Source organism: Salvia hispanica, chromosome 5 (genome assembly GCF_023119035.1).
Source record: "Salvia hispanica cultivar TCC Black 2014 chromosome 5, UniMelb_Shisp_WGS_1.0, whole genome shotgun sequence".
In the NCBI taxonomy this organism is placed as follows: domain Eukaryota; kingdom Viridiplantae; phylum Streptophyta; class Magnoliopsida; order Lamiales; family Lamiaceae; genus Salvia; species Salvia hispanica.
This window is the reverse complement of record NC_062969.1, coordinates 34,168,072-34,184,072: the sequence shown is the minus strand read 5'-3', so window position 1 is coordinate 34,184,072 and position 16,001 is coordinate 34,168,072. Positions and strand designations below refer to the sequence as shown.

Sequence of the window (16,001 nt, the reverse complement as noted above, 5' to 3'; positions counted from 1 at the left end):
CAATCCTAACACGTAACTCCAAAAAGCTCCTAAGACCCTTGAAAAGTCCTCACTCTCAATTAACAGTGCCGTTTTAAAGGAAGCTAACTGTAGTGTCTACTAAGTGGATCTAACTCGCTAGAACTCTGTCACAGTTATGAAGCAAGTTGTATTGAATCATACATAATTGTGTCACTCAATTATGAAGCATCATGATTAACTTAGGGAAGAAACAAAGTAAAAACAAAACGGATATTAAATAGAAAACGGAATTGTATAACCAAAGTTGCTACTAACACATCCCTAGAATCCTATGAGTTTAGTTACACATGACTGAATAAACTAAAAACATAGATTGAAGGGAAAGCAATTTGAACATAAAACTAAAGCAAATAAAACCCGTAGGTTGAATCCTTGTCGTTCTTGATGTTCTTGAAATCCTTCTTCAACTCCTTGCACAATTGAAGTACTCTAGCTTTTGATCTCTATGAATGTGTTCTTGTTGTGTGTCGGAAAAAAAACTCTCTTTTGATGAAGCTTGAGGTCCTATTTATAGGGGAAGATTATTCCTCATCATAGAAGGAAAAGATCTTCAAAATTTGGTAAATCTTGGAGCAAATCTAGGGCTGGTCGGATTCGCCGCCTTTCTCCGGCGGGCCGCCGCACCTTGGCCGGCGGTCGCCGCGTTGGAGTCCAGAGACTCTGACCCTTCGGTGGCGGACCGCCACATGTCCTCCGGCGGTCGCCGGGCGAGACTCTTCTCCTAGCGTAAATTTCCGAGGCGGGCCGCCACATAGCTCTGACCGCCGGGCGCCGGCGGTCGCCGTACAACTTCGCGGCGGTCGCCGGTCGCCGTCTGACTCCAGATTTCCAGACTATGCGTTTTTACTCCCCTTTTCGGCTCAAATATGCACATTTCTCACAAAACACGTCAAAATACCAAAATGTATAGAATATGCAAATAATGGACATGTAGAGTGATTTTGATAACAAAAACGGACCAAATAATGGCCTTAAAACAGTGCAAAATCCGAGCGTATCAACTCCCCCAAACTTACATTTTTGTTTGTCCTCGAACAAAACACTAAAGACACAAGAATAGACGCACGGAATGCACAAGGACTAGACGTCATAATTGCCTCAAAAGATGAAAGAATAGATTAAGCATGGATTAACACAATCAAATCAAGCAAGGCTTAATAGTGCACTTTCATTACTAACTCGTGGAACACCTTGAATTCAAGCACTCACATGTGGCAAACTTCCAAAGATGGGAAGTGTTCTTTCTCTCACTCTCAAAGTGTATAAAGGTAAAGTGTAAATCACTCAAATCATGCATCATGCAAAGTTTACCATAGGCTTGCTCAAAGTCTAATCCCTCCTCTACTCAATGTGATTAAGCATCAAAAGTCCGAAAGGTCTTTCTTTTCGGTTGTAACGTAGGCTCTTTGGTAGGTGAGGAATATTTGGCTAAAAAGTGACTCAAATATAAAAATATCCCAAGTAGAGTTAAGATGACTCCACTTTTCTAAAACTTAAGGCACTTCTAACACTTTATTTTTCTCCTTCAATTTACTTTCAATCCTTTGATTTTATTTTCTTTTCACAACCTTTCACACATTTTTTTTTTTTTTTTTTTTTTTTTTTTTTTTTTTTTTTTTTTTTTACATCCTTTCTCTTTTTTTCTAAGATCAAGCACATATTTGGAATTTTTCTCAATTTCACAACTTGTACTTTCTTAATATTAAGCACACTACTTTTTATACTTTCCTCCTTATCTCTCCAATTCCTTTACAAAAGAAGATAACAAAAACTATACTAACCCAAGGAATTGTTCCCCCATTTATTTTGGCTTCCAAAGAAAAGGCTTAAAGGCTCAAAATTGGCTCCAAAGGAAAAATTTGAGAGGGTCGAAAATTTTGGATATAAAAGTAGCTAAGAAAAGACGGCCTAACATCCTCCTAAATCAACTTAAACACTATGTAAACTTAGGCAGACTAGGAGCAAGTTCTAGAAACATATACATGCATACAGATAAATCACACAAGAAAGAATTTAAGGCTCAAATCTCACAAGGTAGAAGCACGATTCAAGGCGAACAAGCAATTCACTAATTATGCACCTTTTCACCCAACCATCATATCAAAACGTTAAGCCACACTTAAACATAGATGGAATATAATATCATTGGCAACTCGGTCTAATGTGTCCCTAAGCATGCGTGTTTCTAAGTTCTTCATGTTATGTTCATGACATGGATTCAAGAAAACATTTTTAGAACACAAAAATCTCCTACGGGTTTTTGGAAAATTAAAGCAAAAACAAACAAAAAGAAAACCCTAAACTCACGGTCCACCACTTCATCCCCCCAAACTTATTTACAACAAAGTGTAAAATAAGTTTGTAGAGTCGGTAGGGACGTGAGTATACTACTGAAAACAAAAACGTACCCTGAAAAATTTCGCGTAGAGGTTGAGCGGGGCGAAATTTCGAAGAATTTCGAAAAATCGCGCTGGAAAATTGTGCCCAGGTGGCGGTCCGCCGCAGCTGTTCGGCGGTCGCCGCACGTCAAAGATGATTTCCAGCGTTCAGGTGGCGGACCGCCGCAGAAATAAATAAATCGTCTCAAAAACATCCAAAAACATGGTACAAATGCTCATTTAAAGTCATCGAGCTTGACTTCTTCAATCTTGAGGAGGTGGAGGGAAACGGGCGCTAAGATCCTCGAAAGCTCCAACGAGGTACGTGATATCACTCCTCATTGTCTCTCGTTCCTCTCTAGCTTCGGCGGCCATCATTCGGAGCTCTTCATATTGTTGACGCCGATGAGCGTCTTCCAAACGTTGTTGCTCCCAAAATTCTTGTTCCGCCGTGCGCCAATCGCCTTGAGCCGTCCACCCTTGGCGGTTGTAGGCATTCTCCGCTTGTTGCTCCGCCCATCGATTGTCCCAAGCGTTGGACATGTTTTGCATATAGGAGAAAATTTCTCCTAATTGGGCGGAGGTGTTGACTTGAAACTCCTCTTCCGGATTTGGCCTCCCGCGGCGGCGGTTCGCTCGTGTCCGGCGGCGATGTCCTTCCACTTCCTCTTCTTCTTCTTCCTCTTCTCGTCGTGGTTGGGATTGCGGTGGTGGCGGTGCTGCACTCCTTTGAGCTTGTGAATGCTCCGCGCCTTCTTCATAGTTATCAATGGCATCAAATGCGGAATCCTCATCGGGCTCAAATTGAGGAATGCGAGAGGGAATGTTCCTCTTTCTAAATTCCCCATTGACGGGGTTAGCCTCGATAGCTCTCCGGTGGGCGGGTGTGTCGAGCTTCCAATTTGCTTGGTTTGCCCAAACATCGACCTTGGTCAATTGCGGGAGTGGAACGGGAAAGTGATCCCCCGCTACTTGCATAAAATACCCTTGACCCCACTGATCGGTCTTCAAAAGCCCCACCGAAAATAGCACCTCATAAGTGATAAACTTTTCTCCACCATCCTCCGTCATACCGGCAAAAGAGACCCCCAAATGTTCGCCAATTGCCGTAATCAATCCCCCACAACAAATGACGCCCCCGTCTTTCTTCGTGATCCTATCCACATAGTAAGTAAAGAGGGTCCCATAATCGATTCCCTTCTTGTTGAGTAGGCACCACATCACGTTGAGCTCCGTTTGGGAGACACTTCCCCCATCGATACGAGCAAACATAAGCTGAGTCATAGCACGATGGAGGTACCTCAAGACGGGGTTGCGAATTGATGAAGACTTGGCATAGCCCGCTGCATGCTCTTGCTCATTTGTCATCGCCCCCCAAACCTCTGAAAATTCATATTCATTGTCCTCTTCGGGGTTGGGGTCGAAGCAATGGAAGATCCCACTAAGCTCTTCCATGGTGAGCGAGTGCCAACGGTTCCCTAGGCGGAAATCGATGCTAAGTGGAAAATTTTGGCGGCGATCCTTAGTGACCTTTAGCGAGCTGAGGAACTCGAGAGTATACTTTCGAAACGATGGCCACTTCCTTTGGAACATGTAGGCGAGGCCATTCCCATCACCCACGTCGCACAACTTCCAAAAATCCTCCATGATCCCCAAAGTTTGGAGAGGGAAATCGTGGGGATATCTAGAAGGTGCCGTTTCTCGGGCCGACACTTTCTTCCACATAGCCTTTTGCTCTTCCGTGGCAAGGCTAATGCCATAGTTCTTCGCATTCTCCGGTTTCCCTTTTGATCCCATTATCCTACAAAAGAAATTACACTCTTAAAAGAGCATCAACAAGTGGGAGATCAAAAGTTCCCCCAAACTTGCATTCAACCAAGTAAAAATGAAGAGATAAGAACTTATATGCAAGCTTGGGTACAATAGCATCCTAATTTTTAGCATAATAACATGTTAAGCAAAATCAACAAAATTAGGACACAACAAATCATCCCCCAACGTGAATTCATCCCCCATGCAGAGACGTATCAACCAAATATCCATAAAAACCAACAATCTCTACAACATCACAAATATTGCAATTCATGGAAGTAATAATAGCCTCACAATGCTATGAACATGATTGCAACTTTTAAACACTATAAACCAAGAGAGAATCATCATTCACAACTTAATAATCACCAATCAAGCAAATTTTAAACCATAGAATTCAAAAATTCATACACATAATCATCCCCCATCATGAATTAAGAGATTCTACCGAACAATTCACCCAAAATAAAGCACAATCCATGGAAGAAGTAAAGAAAAACCCAGAAATTGAGTTAGGATTCATACCTTTTTGTGGAGAGAATTTGTAGAAGAAGAGCTCTAGACTTTGAGAGAATTGAGAGAATGATAGTGTGGGTGTGTGAATTTGGTGATTTATATAGGTGGGGGTTGTGTGCAAGGAAGGAATTTGAGAAGGAATGTGAAAAGGAATGGAAAACATACCTTTTATGGTGGAAATCCCGTCTCTGGACTGCGTGTGGCGACCGCCGCGTCTCTCGTGGCGGGCCGCCACACGGGCCTTCGTAAACAGCAATCCTGGCGGGCCGCCGCGGCCCGTGCAGCGGTTACTCTGGCCCGCCCTAAGCCCGATCCTTCCTGCACATGTTAACACACGTGTGGCGACCGCCGTGCTTTAAGTGCGGCGACCGCCACCAAATTTATTTATTTATTTATTTATTTATTTTTTTTTTTTTTTTTTTTTTTAACAAAAAAAAAAACGAGAAAATAAAAAAAATAAAAGAAAATTGGGTTGCCTCCCAATAAGCGCTTTTGTTAAAGTCGTTAGCTCGACTTGAAGTGGCCCACTAGTTGGGCGGATCAATAACTCGAGTGTTGAAAATTGGCATAGGGAGCAATTTGGTCCCTAGCTTCTTCCACCACTTGTACTTCCCCTCTTTCGTTTTGATGACGTATATCTCGGGGTCCTCTTTGGGTGTTTTCTTTCTCTTCTGTTTCTTCTTCTGTGGAGCAGATGTAGAAGAATTAGCATCACCCTTTTTAGAAGAGTGTCTTACCTCTTTGATAATGTAGATAGTGGAGGTAGAAGGATCCTCCGCTTCAAAGGGATCTTTGGACTTGGTCAAGTCGGTAGCCATGACTGCTCTGCACTGTTGTTCCATTTTTGCCCGCTTTGCCTCCTCAAACTTTAGCATTTCGCTCTCGATCTTATAGGTGGATTGACCATGATTATCACTGATTGTGATCTCGCCACGACCTACATCAATCAAAGCTTTGCAAGTGGCAAGAAAATCTCTCCCTAAGATTAGAGGGACGTTCTTGTCTACTTTCATGTCGAGCACAATAAAGTCGGCAGGAAAAATAAAATCATCGACTTTAACTAAGACATCCTCAATCATACCTACAGTCTTGATGGACGAGTTATCGGCCAACCTGAGTGTTACATCTGAAGATTTGAGTGGCCCGATGTTGAGCTTTTCGTAGTACTTCAGTGGCATGAGATTGATGGACGATCCTAAGTCGCACAGTGCTTTGTCAACCTTCCCTTCTCCAATTCGGCACCTAATGATGAACTGGCCCGGATCTCTTTGCTTCACTGCCCGTTCCTTTTGGATGATCTCGCTGCAATGATGCGGTAGCTTAAGGTCGGCTTTAGTCGGCTTTTTCTTCCTCATTACCGCCTCCCTTAGTAGCTTTGCATACTTTGGTATCTCCTGCAACGATTCAACAAGTGGAATGTTAGTATGGACCTTGCAAAACATGTTAAGGAATTGCTTGAACTGCTCTTCAAGCTTGAACTTCCTCTTTGGCTGAAAAGGGAGTACAATCCCGTTGTGCCGCACAAGCTCCTGCTTAGTGGACGATTCTGCCTTCTCAGTGGCGGGCCGCTGCGGGGTGTGCGGCGGTCCGCCGGCGACTGGGCAGTCCTGCCTGGTTGGTGTCTCTGCCGTCTCAGTGGCGGGCCGCTGCGTGGTCTGCGGCGGTCCGCCGGCGACTGGGCAGTCCCCAGATTTCTGCTTTGCCACCCACTTCTTGTTAATATCATCCACTCTTGCTGCTGCCTTTGCTCTATCCTCATCTAACTTCTTCTGAATTTGCTCCATTTGAGTGGTAATATTGGTTACAGCTGCCGAGATTGTGTTCATTCCTTGCTCGAGGTTGTTTATCCTTGCTTCGACCACTCCGATCTTGGTGTCATTAATCTTCCTATCTTGCGTAATTACTTCCAAGATCTTCGTGATTCCTTGTTCATACTTGTCTTCCTTCTTCATCGGCTCAACCACTCCTCCTTTGCTAACATTAAATCCTGCAGGGGGTTGCAAGTAATTATTGTTAGAATAAGAAAGATTTGGGTGCGGACGGTTCCCATTATAATTATTGAAATTGCCGCCCCCCTGATTAGGGCGATAATTGTTATTGTAGTTTCTGGGACCGCCTCCTTGCACGTAGTTTATTTCTTCCACAGTTGATATGGCAGTTTCGGGTGCATTGACCGCCACTATGGAAGTTGCCGGAATTGGATCTTCCTTCCTCGAGATGTCCATTTGATCAATCCTGACTCTAAGTTCTGCTAACTCCTTAGCAAAAGAACTTTCTTCGGCCTCTTCTATGGCTGCTACTCTTCTCGTGGCATGCCTTTCCTTCGACCACCCCCGACTGTTGGTGGCGAACTCCTCGATCACCGCCATGGCATCCTCTCCTGTCTTTCTTAGAAATCCTCCATTTGCCCCTGAATCAAGCATAGCACATATTTTCTCGTTAAATCCATTATAGAGGATTCCTACCTGATGGTCTATGGAAAAACCATGGTTTGGGCACTTTCGAAGAAGAGCTTTGAAACGAGCAAATGCCTCATAGAGGGGCTCGTCATGGCCTTGTGTGAACTGAAAGATCTCACTTTTGAGCTTCAAAATAGTGCCTGGCGGGTAGTATTTGTCGAGGAAGGTAGCTACGATGTCCTTCCATGTGGAGACCTTTTCTGGTGGCATACACTCAAACCACTCTTTAGCAGAATCAATCAATGAGAATGGAAAAAGTCTTACCCGTATGGCATCGTCGTCGACACCATTTAATTTCAGAGTGTTTGCGATTTCCACGAATTTGGAGAGATGGCGGTTAGCATCTTCAGTCGCCCTACCTGCAAAAGGAGTTTGCTCGACCCTTTGGATAAGGGGCATGCGTAACTCAAAATTGTTAGCATCAATACGAGGGCCGTTAGGAAAAGTGATCATATTCCCATGATTGAACATGTTCATCACAGGTAATGTTTCTCTGTTCTTCTTTTCCATGGCTTCTCGGGCTGCTCTTTCCGCATCTCTCTCATCCATCAGCAACTTCACCATCTCCTGCAGCTTCTCAATATCTGTTCGGTCACCCATTGTTCCTGATCCTTTTTCACTTCTTATTATTCTACGAGTTCTTTCAAGCTCTAAATCAAGCGGCTCTAAGATGTACTTCCCAGAACGCGTTCGCATACAAAACCTGCAAGACTCGAAAACAAAAACAAATTAAACTAAAAAAAAAATAAAACAGAAAGCAATAAAAATCCAAAGTAGTAAAATTATCCGTTTGAAGATATCACTCCAAAGTGAATTGTCTTCCCCGGCAACGGCGCCAAAAACTTGATGCACTTTTTATTTGCACTATAAATACCTGCAAGTATACAGAGTAGGTATAGTATAGCAAAAGGTTAGTACCGGGTATCGAACACGGGGAAGATGTACACAAAGTGTCTATCTTCTACTAGAACTCAATTACTATCTGGAGAAGCAAGAATTATTGGAAACTTTTTGAAAACAGTAAATATTAAAAACAGTAAACAACTAAAAACAAGCAAATCACGGAGAGAAAAGTATAGAGATAAGGGGAATTCCAGGGATGTGCTTTCGCTTTTATGGTTATACAAATTCCAAACTACAATACCCTAGCACAGTTAATACTTTGAAAGGACGAGTCACCTAGCTTATGCTCATGCGATACAAACGTTGATTACTAACATTAGGGTTGTCAATCCTAACACGTAACTCCAAAAAGCTCCTAAGACCCTTGAAAAGTCCTCACTCTCAATTAACAGTGCCGTTTTAAAGGAAGCTAACTGTAGTGTCTACTAAGTGGATCTAACTCGCTAGAACTCTGTCACAGTTATGAAGCAAGTTGTATTGAATCATACATAATTGTGTCACTCAATTATGAAGCATCATGATTAACTTAGGGAAGAAACAAAGTAAAAACAAAACGGATATTAAATAGAAAACGGAATTGTATAACCAAAGTTGCTACTAACACATCCCTAGAATCCTATGAGTTTAGTTACACATGACTGAATAAACTAAAAACATAGATTGAAGGGAAAGCAATTTGAACATAAAACTAAAGCAAATAAAACCCGTAGGTTGAATCCTTGTCGTTCTTGATGTTCTTGAAATCCTTCTTCAACTCCTTGCACAATTGAAGTACTCTAGCTTTTGATCTCTATGAATGTGTTCTTGTTGTGTGTCGGAAAAAAACTTCTCTTTTTGATGAAGCTTGAGGTCCTATTTATAGGGGAAGATTATTCCTCATCATAGAAGGAAAAGATCTTCAAAATTTGGTAAATCTTGGAGCAAATCTAGGGCTGGTCGGATTCGCCGCCTTTCTCCGGCGGGCCGCCGCACCTTGGCCGGCGGTCGCCGCGTTGGAGTCCAGAGACTCTGACCCTTCGGTGGCGGACCGCCACATGTCCTCCGGCGGTCGCCGGGCGAGACTCTTCTCCTAGCGTAAATTTCCGAGGCGGACCGCCACATAGCTCTGACCGCCGGGCGCCGGCGGTCGCCGTACAACTTCGCGGCGGTCGCTGGTCGCCGTCTGACTCCAGATTTCCAGACTATGCGTTTTTACTCCCCTTTTCGGCTCAAATATGCACATTTCTCACAAAACACGTCAAAATACCAAAATGTATAGAATATGCAAATAATGGACATGTAGAGTGATTTTTATAACAAAAACGGACCAAATAATGGCCTTAAAACAGTGCAAAATCCGGCGTGGCAGTGCGTTAGTACATCCCGTTGCTCCCAGTCAGGAACACATCTCCTAATGACCTGGTCTGTTCCTGCCTTCCACAAGTATGGGTCGTCCCAGAAATAATACTTTGCTTCGCTCTTGATCTTCATCCTCTGAGCCTTTGTCACGTTTGGCACCATCGGTAGCTCTCCCGTTACTAGGTAGTTTGCCAAGTCCGCATACCAGGGTTCCTGTCCCACTTTCTCCTTGCCCTTGGTTGTTGCGTCCTGACCAGTAAGTCTCATCACTTCTTCCCAATCGATCTTTCTTGCGGAGAAAATCACTTCACATAAATGCTCTTCCGGGAATCGATCCCTCACATCCTCACTGTTCCCTTCTTGTATTATTCTGCTCAAGTGGTCCGCTACCTTGTTTTCAACTCCCTTTTTGTCTTCTACCTCCCAGTCGAATTCTTGTAAAAGCAGCACCCATCTGATCAGTCGGGGCTTTGACTCCTTCTTCGCAATGAGATACTTGATCGCCGCATGATCAGTATAGACGATGACTCTGGATCCCAGTAGGTACTGCCTGAACTTTTCGAAGGAATAGACAACCGCTAACATCTCCTTTTCGGTGGTGTCATAATTCCGTTGGGCTTGATTCAAGGTCTTGGATGCATAGAATATAACGTACCTTTTCCCATCGATCTTCTGACCTAGTACGGCCCCCACTGCATAGTCGCTAGCATCGCACATCACCTCGAAGGGGTGATCCCAGTCAGGAGCCTGAATGATCGGTGCAGAAATCAATTTTTCCTTAAGGAGGTTGAAGGCAGCCTTGCAATGCTCATCGAAGACGAACTCCACCTCGTTCTGGAGAAGTCTGGTAAGGGGTTGGGCAATCTTTGCGAAATCCTTGATAAATCTTTGATAAAATCCAGCATGGCCCAGAAAACCTCTTATTCCTTTCTGATCAGTAGGGAAAGGTAGTTTGGATATGACATCCACCTTAGCTTGATCCACCTGGATTCCCTTTTCTGACACCACGTGTCCTAAGACAATTCCTTCTGTAACCATAAAGTGGCATTTCTCAAAATTTAAAACCAGACTCTTTGCTTGACACCTTTCTAGCACCACATCCAAATGTTGCAAGCACGAGTCGAAAGAGTCTCCATAGACAGTGAAATCATCCATAAAGATCTCTATACAATCTTCAATCAAATCCGAGAATATGCTCATCATGCACCGTTGGAAAGTACCGGGGGCGTTGCATAGGCCAAATGGCATACGCCTATACGCATAGGTTCCAAACGGGCACGTGAACGTGGTCTTATCCTGGTCCTCCGGGTTCACATAGATTTGAAAGTACCCACTGTACCCATCCAAAAAGCAGAAGTACTTCCTCCCAGCCAGTCGCTCCAGCATTTGATCGATGAATGGCAGGGGGAAGTGGTCCTTCCTGGTTGCAGTGTTCAGCTTTCGGTAATCTATACACATTCGCCACCCAGTAACTAGTCTGGTGGGCACTAGCTCATTTCTCTCATTCTTAATCACCTGGATCCCTGACTTCTTGGGGACCATATGGATTGGGCTAACCCATTCACTATCTGGTACCGAGTATATAATGCCCAGTGAGAGCAACTTCAAGATTTCCTTCAGTATCTCTTCTCGCATGTTTGGGTTCACCTTTCTTTGAGAATCTCTATGCGCCTTGGCTCCATCCTCCAGCCTAATGTGGTGCATGCAGACGTCCGGGCTTATACCCACCAGGTCCGTAAGGCTCCATCCAATAGCCTTCTTGTTTTTGCCCAGCACAGTTAGTAGTCTTGCCTCTTGCTCTTCAGTCAGCCCGCTATTGATGATTACAGGGAATGAGTCTTCCTCCCCTAGGTAGGCATACTTAAGATTCGCTGGCAACTTTTTCAACTCCACTTGCGGGGGTAGTGTGTCTGTAGGTAAAGGGTTCTTCTTTGAATCCTCCTCTTGCTCTTGTTCAGCATCTGATTTTTCCTCCATACTGGCCGGTACCACGGCCCCTACGGATCCTGCTAGTTCTGACTTCTGACAGAATTCCGTAATTGCTTCTTCGATCTCTTCGTCAGTCAACCCTCGGCTACTGATCAGATCACACCATGCAGCTGCTTCCACATCAGCCTGGGCATACACATCCAAGGCTTGGAGCTTTTCCTGCAATAATTCGGTCTCAAGAAATTCTTGGACTAGGGGGTCAATTACATCAACATAACATAGATTTTCAGAATCTATTGGTTTTTTCATGGCTTCATTGATGTCAAAGACAAATTTCTCACCATTAAAGTCAATGCATATTGTCCCCTCGGCCATATCCACAATTGTCTTAGCCGTTCTTAAAAATGGTCTTCCTAACAATATCCCGCTAGACTCCCTAGCTTCCGGTTCACTCATTTTAATGACATAAAAATCAGCGGGATAGGTGAAGTTTTGTATCTTGACCAACACATTTTCTAACACACCCTCAGGATTGATACATGACCTATCAGCCAGTTGGATCAACACCCTAGTATTTGACAACTTTACCCCCTTTAACCGATTATAAATGGATAACGGCATAACATTGATAGATGCTCCTAAATCACACATTGCATGCTCGATTTTCACATCTCCAATTGTTATGGGTAGGGTAAACATACCTGGGTCGGCTCTCTTGGGTGGTAGTTTCTCCTGTACAATGGCTGACGCTATTCCTTCCACCATGATCTTTCCATCCTCCTGGGCCTTTCCGGCTATAAACTCCTTTATAAACTTCCCTAGAGGGGGCAGCCTCACGGCTTGGAGGAATGGTATGGTGACATCCAGCTTCCCAAAGATCGACATGAAATCCACAGGGTTTTCCTTCTTCCTCTTCGTCACAAACCGATATGGAAACGGTTTTTCTCCCTTAGCCTCTCCAGTCAATCCTTGTGGATTTTCCTTTGGTGCCTCCTGGGTTTGAGGTTCCGATGTGGGCATTTCCAGGTTATGTTTCTCCCTCCTTTCTTTCCACAGGAGGCTTCTCGTTTAGAAAAAACGGATCCTCCATCTGAGGCAGAGGCCTCTTGAGTTCTTCTGCTGAGATGGTGTCGCCCAGCACTCTTTCTCTACTTGACTCCGCAACAGGGTTCTTGAGTTGAGGTCCATTGTAAGCTGTTCCGGACCGCAGTGTAATCTTGCTCACATTTGTCTTTTCAGGTACATGGACTGTAGATGGGAGTTTCCCTGAGTTCCCTTTCATTTCGCCCACCGAGTTAGCGAGCTGGGCCAACTGCCTGTTCATCATATCCATATTTGCCCTATGCTCCTTCTGGGCACTTTGCATCCCTTGCATTGTTTCATTACTGGACTGCAAGTCATTTTTAATGCTTTGCTGCGAGGCAAGCATCTCTCCCATCATGTCTTCCATAGACCTCCTCGACCTGTTTGGCTGATGGAATTGGTTTGAGCTCTGGTGCTGGTTATACTGAGGTGGTGGGTTTGATTGGTAGCCTGAGAAATTTTGTTGGTTTTGGTTCGGTGGGTACTGGTTATACTGGGCAGGAGGGTTATACTGGTCGTGGTTGTGCTGGTACTGACTTTGATTTTGGTGGTGGGTGTTATGTTGAGGCCCTGGGTTCAATTGGTTCTGGTTATGGTTCTGGTTTTGGTTTTGGTTCTGGTTTTGGTTGTTTCGCTGATGGGGTGGCACATAGGTAGGGTTCGGGTTCTGGTTTTGAGAGTTTTGGTTCTGAGGTTGCTGGTTTCTTCCTACCCAGTTAGATTGGTAGTCAGGGTTTGTTGGGCCACGGTTGGGATTTTGGTTCGGGTGGGGGTTGGGTTGATTTTGAGCCTGATTTTGGTTCTGATTCTGATTTCCATCTCCCCATCGGAAATTTTGGTGGTCCCTCCATGGTGCATCCCTTTGCTTCCCCGGAATCCAATTGCCATTGGAATTGTAGTATCCTGCGGCATTTGCTTGCTCCACATCCAGCGAGTTGTCCGGCTAGTGCTGGGGCTTCTTGGCCTCCAGTCGGAGAAGGTGGTGGAGTGTTCTGCTTTGATTGCAGTCAGCAACTCCTTCTTTAATTCCTCCATCTTCAAATCCATCCGTTCCTCCTGGTCAGTAGCCGAAGCACTTGCTACCCTTTCTCTGCCGTACGTCTTCTTCGCATTCAACAGCTTACGTAATACCTTTTTGGCTTCACTTACTCCCAATTGGGTGAAATCACCTCCAGATGATGAATTCGCCAGATCCTTGGTTTCCTTGTTCATCCCCTCATAGAAGGTGTGGTGCACCTCTATCTCCTTCATGCGATGGTTGGGGCATGACTCCAGAAGGCTCATGTACTTCTCCCAGTACTCGCTCAGGGTTTCATCATATTCTTGCGTTATGCACGATATATTCCTCTTCAATGCGCTTGTCTTTGAAGATGGGAAGAACTCGGCTAGGAAAACTGACTTGAAATCGGCCAATGTATTGATAGAGTCGGCTGGCAGGCGCATGAACCAAGTGTTGGCCTCTCCCTTTAGGACAAAAGGTAGGGGTTTCAGTCTGTAATCATCCTCGCTCGCTCCTGCTGGCCGCCTCTGTGCCTTACAGATTTTGCAGAACTCATTTAAGAATTCGTATGGTCCCTCGTAACTTTTCCCACAGTACGTCGGTAGGATTGCAATCACGTGGGGCTTCACATCACAGGCGGTCTGGCTTGGGGTGACCACTATGGCTTGTGGGGGATCTCCATCGGCGTGTGCGGTAAGTGTTGTGAGCTCGGGATCGTCCTCACCTTGGTCAGCCATTCTCACTAGTGTTCTTACTGGTTGGGGTGGGAGTTCCGGGAGTTGGTACTCTAGATCTTCTTTCTCCTCGTCGCTGCTCGTGCCTAGGTCGGACAGTGCTGTCGACAGGCCAGAACGAGTGGTAACGAGTATTGTTCCTCGGGGAAGTATCCTTGGTCTCCACTGGCCAGGAGCCGAGCCACTTCTCATAAACTGAAAACAAAAACAAAAAGAAAAGGAAAATTATAAACAATATGTACACCAAAAAGATCACACACAATAACAGATATGAACGCCATCCATCCCCGGAAACGGCGCCATTTTGATAGCCTTCCTTTATGGTTCTTTCCCTAGTTTTTCGTATGTAATTTGGAGTGTGTCCAACTGATCAGGAAGAGATTCCCGACCCAGCTGAGTCGTTGGTACGACAACCGGGACCTGGCTTCAAACAAGTTTCCTCAACCCATTTCTACTGATTAGTATAATGGAGGTAAGGGTCGAATACCACGAGGATGGACACGTTTTGACAACTGCGGTGACTTTCCTGGGTGTTTTAGTTATCTACCACGCTTGGGTTGAGATTTTACCTAGACAAGATATAAAGGTGGCACTCTACTGACTAGTAGGCGTGAAAATAACAGGCATGTGGTGGTGTTTGTGAAAGTAGGGGACAAGGCGTCTCAGAGACATATGAAAAGTAGACAGTTACTAAAAGAGGCAAATTAGACAACAAGGTGTATCTGGTGGCTGGGGGCTCTCTGACAGGTCTGGATAGTACAACTGAAAAGTAGGGAACAAAAGCAAAAGTAACTTAAAAGTAAAAGAGGTCCAACTAAAGTTGATTTTGACGTTTTCTTCTTCACCAAGTATTGACAAAAATCATATGAACACAAACACCATGACTAACTTCAAATTCATAAATTCAAACTCAAGATCCATCGATTAAAATGCTCAAACTTAAATTAAACGGTGAAACTGCAACTTTACTTCTACTGACTGACATGCAAGGTGGTAATCATGGCGTAGAAAAGAAACTCATGCACAGAAATTTGACTAAACGTAATTACAACTTCAAATCAACAACTCCAGAAAAGAAAGCACTCATAAATTAAAAGCAATAACTAGATCTAACTTTCCTAGGCAGAATGAAGCAAACTCAAACCAAAGCGACATGCGAAATTGAAACTTCATAACGTAAATGTTGGAAAATAACAAAGTACTTCAAAAGAGCAACATCGATGAGTGTTTGCAACAAACCAACGATAAAAACAAGTAAATATTAAACTAGGAAGCAAGGTAACGATTGTTTTGCCACTCCGGGCGATGATACTACTATACTACTGCGATAACTGGCTGCAACGGCGGACTAATGACTTCTCCGGCAGACTCTTGGACGTCAAGTGACCATGGCTGTGGCGAGGAACGAGAGATTGGATAATGCTGAAGGAACTGATCTTCTAGAGAGAATTCTAACTAAGTGTGGTGGCTGGACTCAAGGGTGAACTCCTTTCTCTCTCTCCAAGTGGCTTCTTTTATAGGGAGACTTGCCCTTGCTTTTAGGGTAGACTTCCTTCAAGTTTTGACTTTTATGCCCTTGTTAATGATCATCCCAGCCTATCCTTCTTCTCCATCTCGAGCCTTTCTCTGGCATGCATCCTGGTCAGTATTGCACCTTTCTAGCGCCTTTTTCACTTGTGTCACCTGAATCGTCTCCTACTGACTTGGATCCTTTAATCCTGCACACTTGAGCAACTGTTTTGCAGATAATGCATGCATTTCACGACATACTGACCAGTAACCAAGGCTTAGAATACGACTTATCAATCGTTGTGGATGATGTCTGGGA

General features: G+C 44.4%; 2 protein-coding genes and 1 non-coding gene across 3 annotated transcripts; 1 reads left to right on the top strand and 2 right to left on the bottom strand.

The window, feature by feature from the left end:
* Window positions 1–5,254: 5,254 nt before the first annotated feature.
* Window positions 5,255–7,786, bottom strand: LOC125189904. Its single transcript, XM_048087126.1, has one exon. It carries the CDS (start codon window positions 7,784–7,786, stop codon window positions 5,255–5,257), a length of 2,532 nt encoding a protein of 843 aa, XP_047943083.1.
* Window positions 7,209–7,315, top strand: LOC125191505. The gene has a single exon (XR_007171178.1). It is a non-coding gene; the product is annotated as a small nucleolar RNA R71 (small nucleolar RNA).
* A 4,597-nt stretch (window positions 7,787–12,383) lies between the features above and the next one.
* On the bottom strand, window positions 12,384–14,176 carry LOC125189903 (GATA zinc finger domain-containing protein 14-like). The gene is made up of 2 exons (XM_048087125.1): window positions 13,516–14,176; window positions 12,384–13,342 (listed from the first exon to the last, which is right to left on the bottom strand). The coding sequence occupies exons 1-2, from the start codon at window positions 14,174–14,176 to the stop codon at window positions 12,384–12,386; spliced, it is 1,620 nt and encodes a 539-aa protein (XP_047943082.1).
* Between the last annotated feature and the right edge of the window lie 1,825 nt (window positions 14,177–16,001).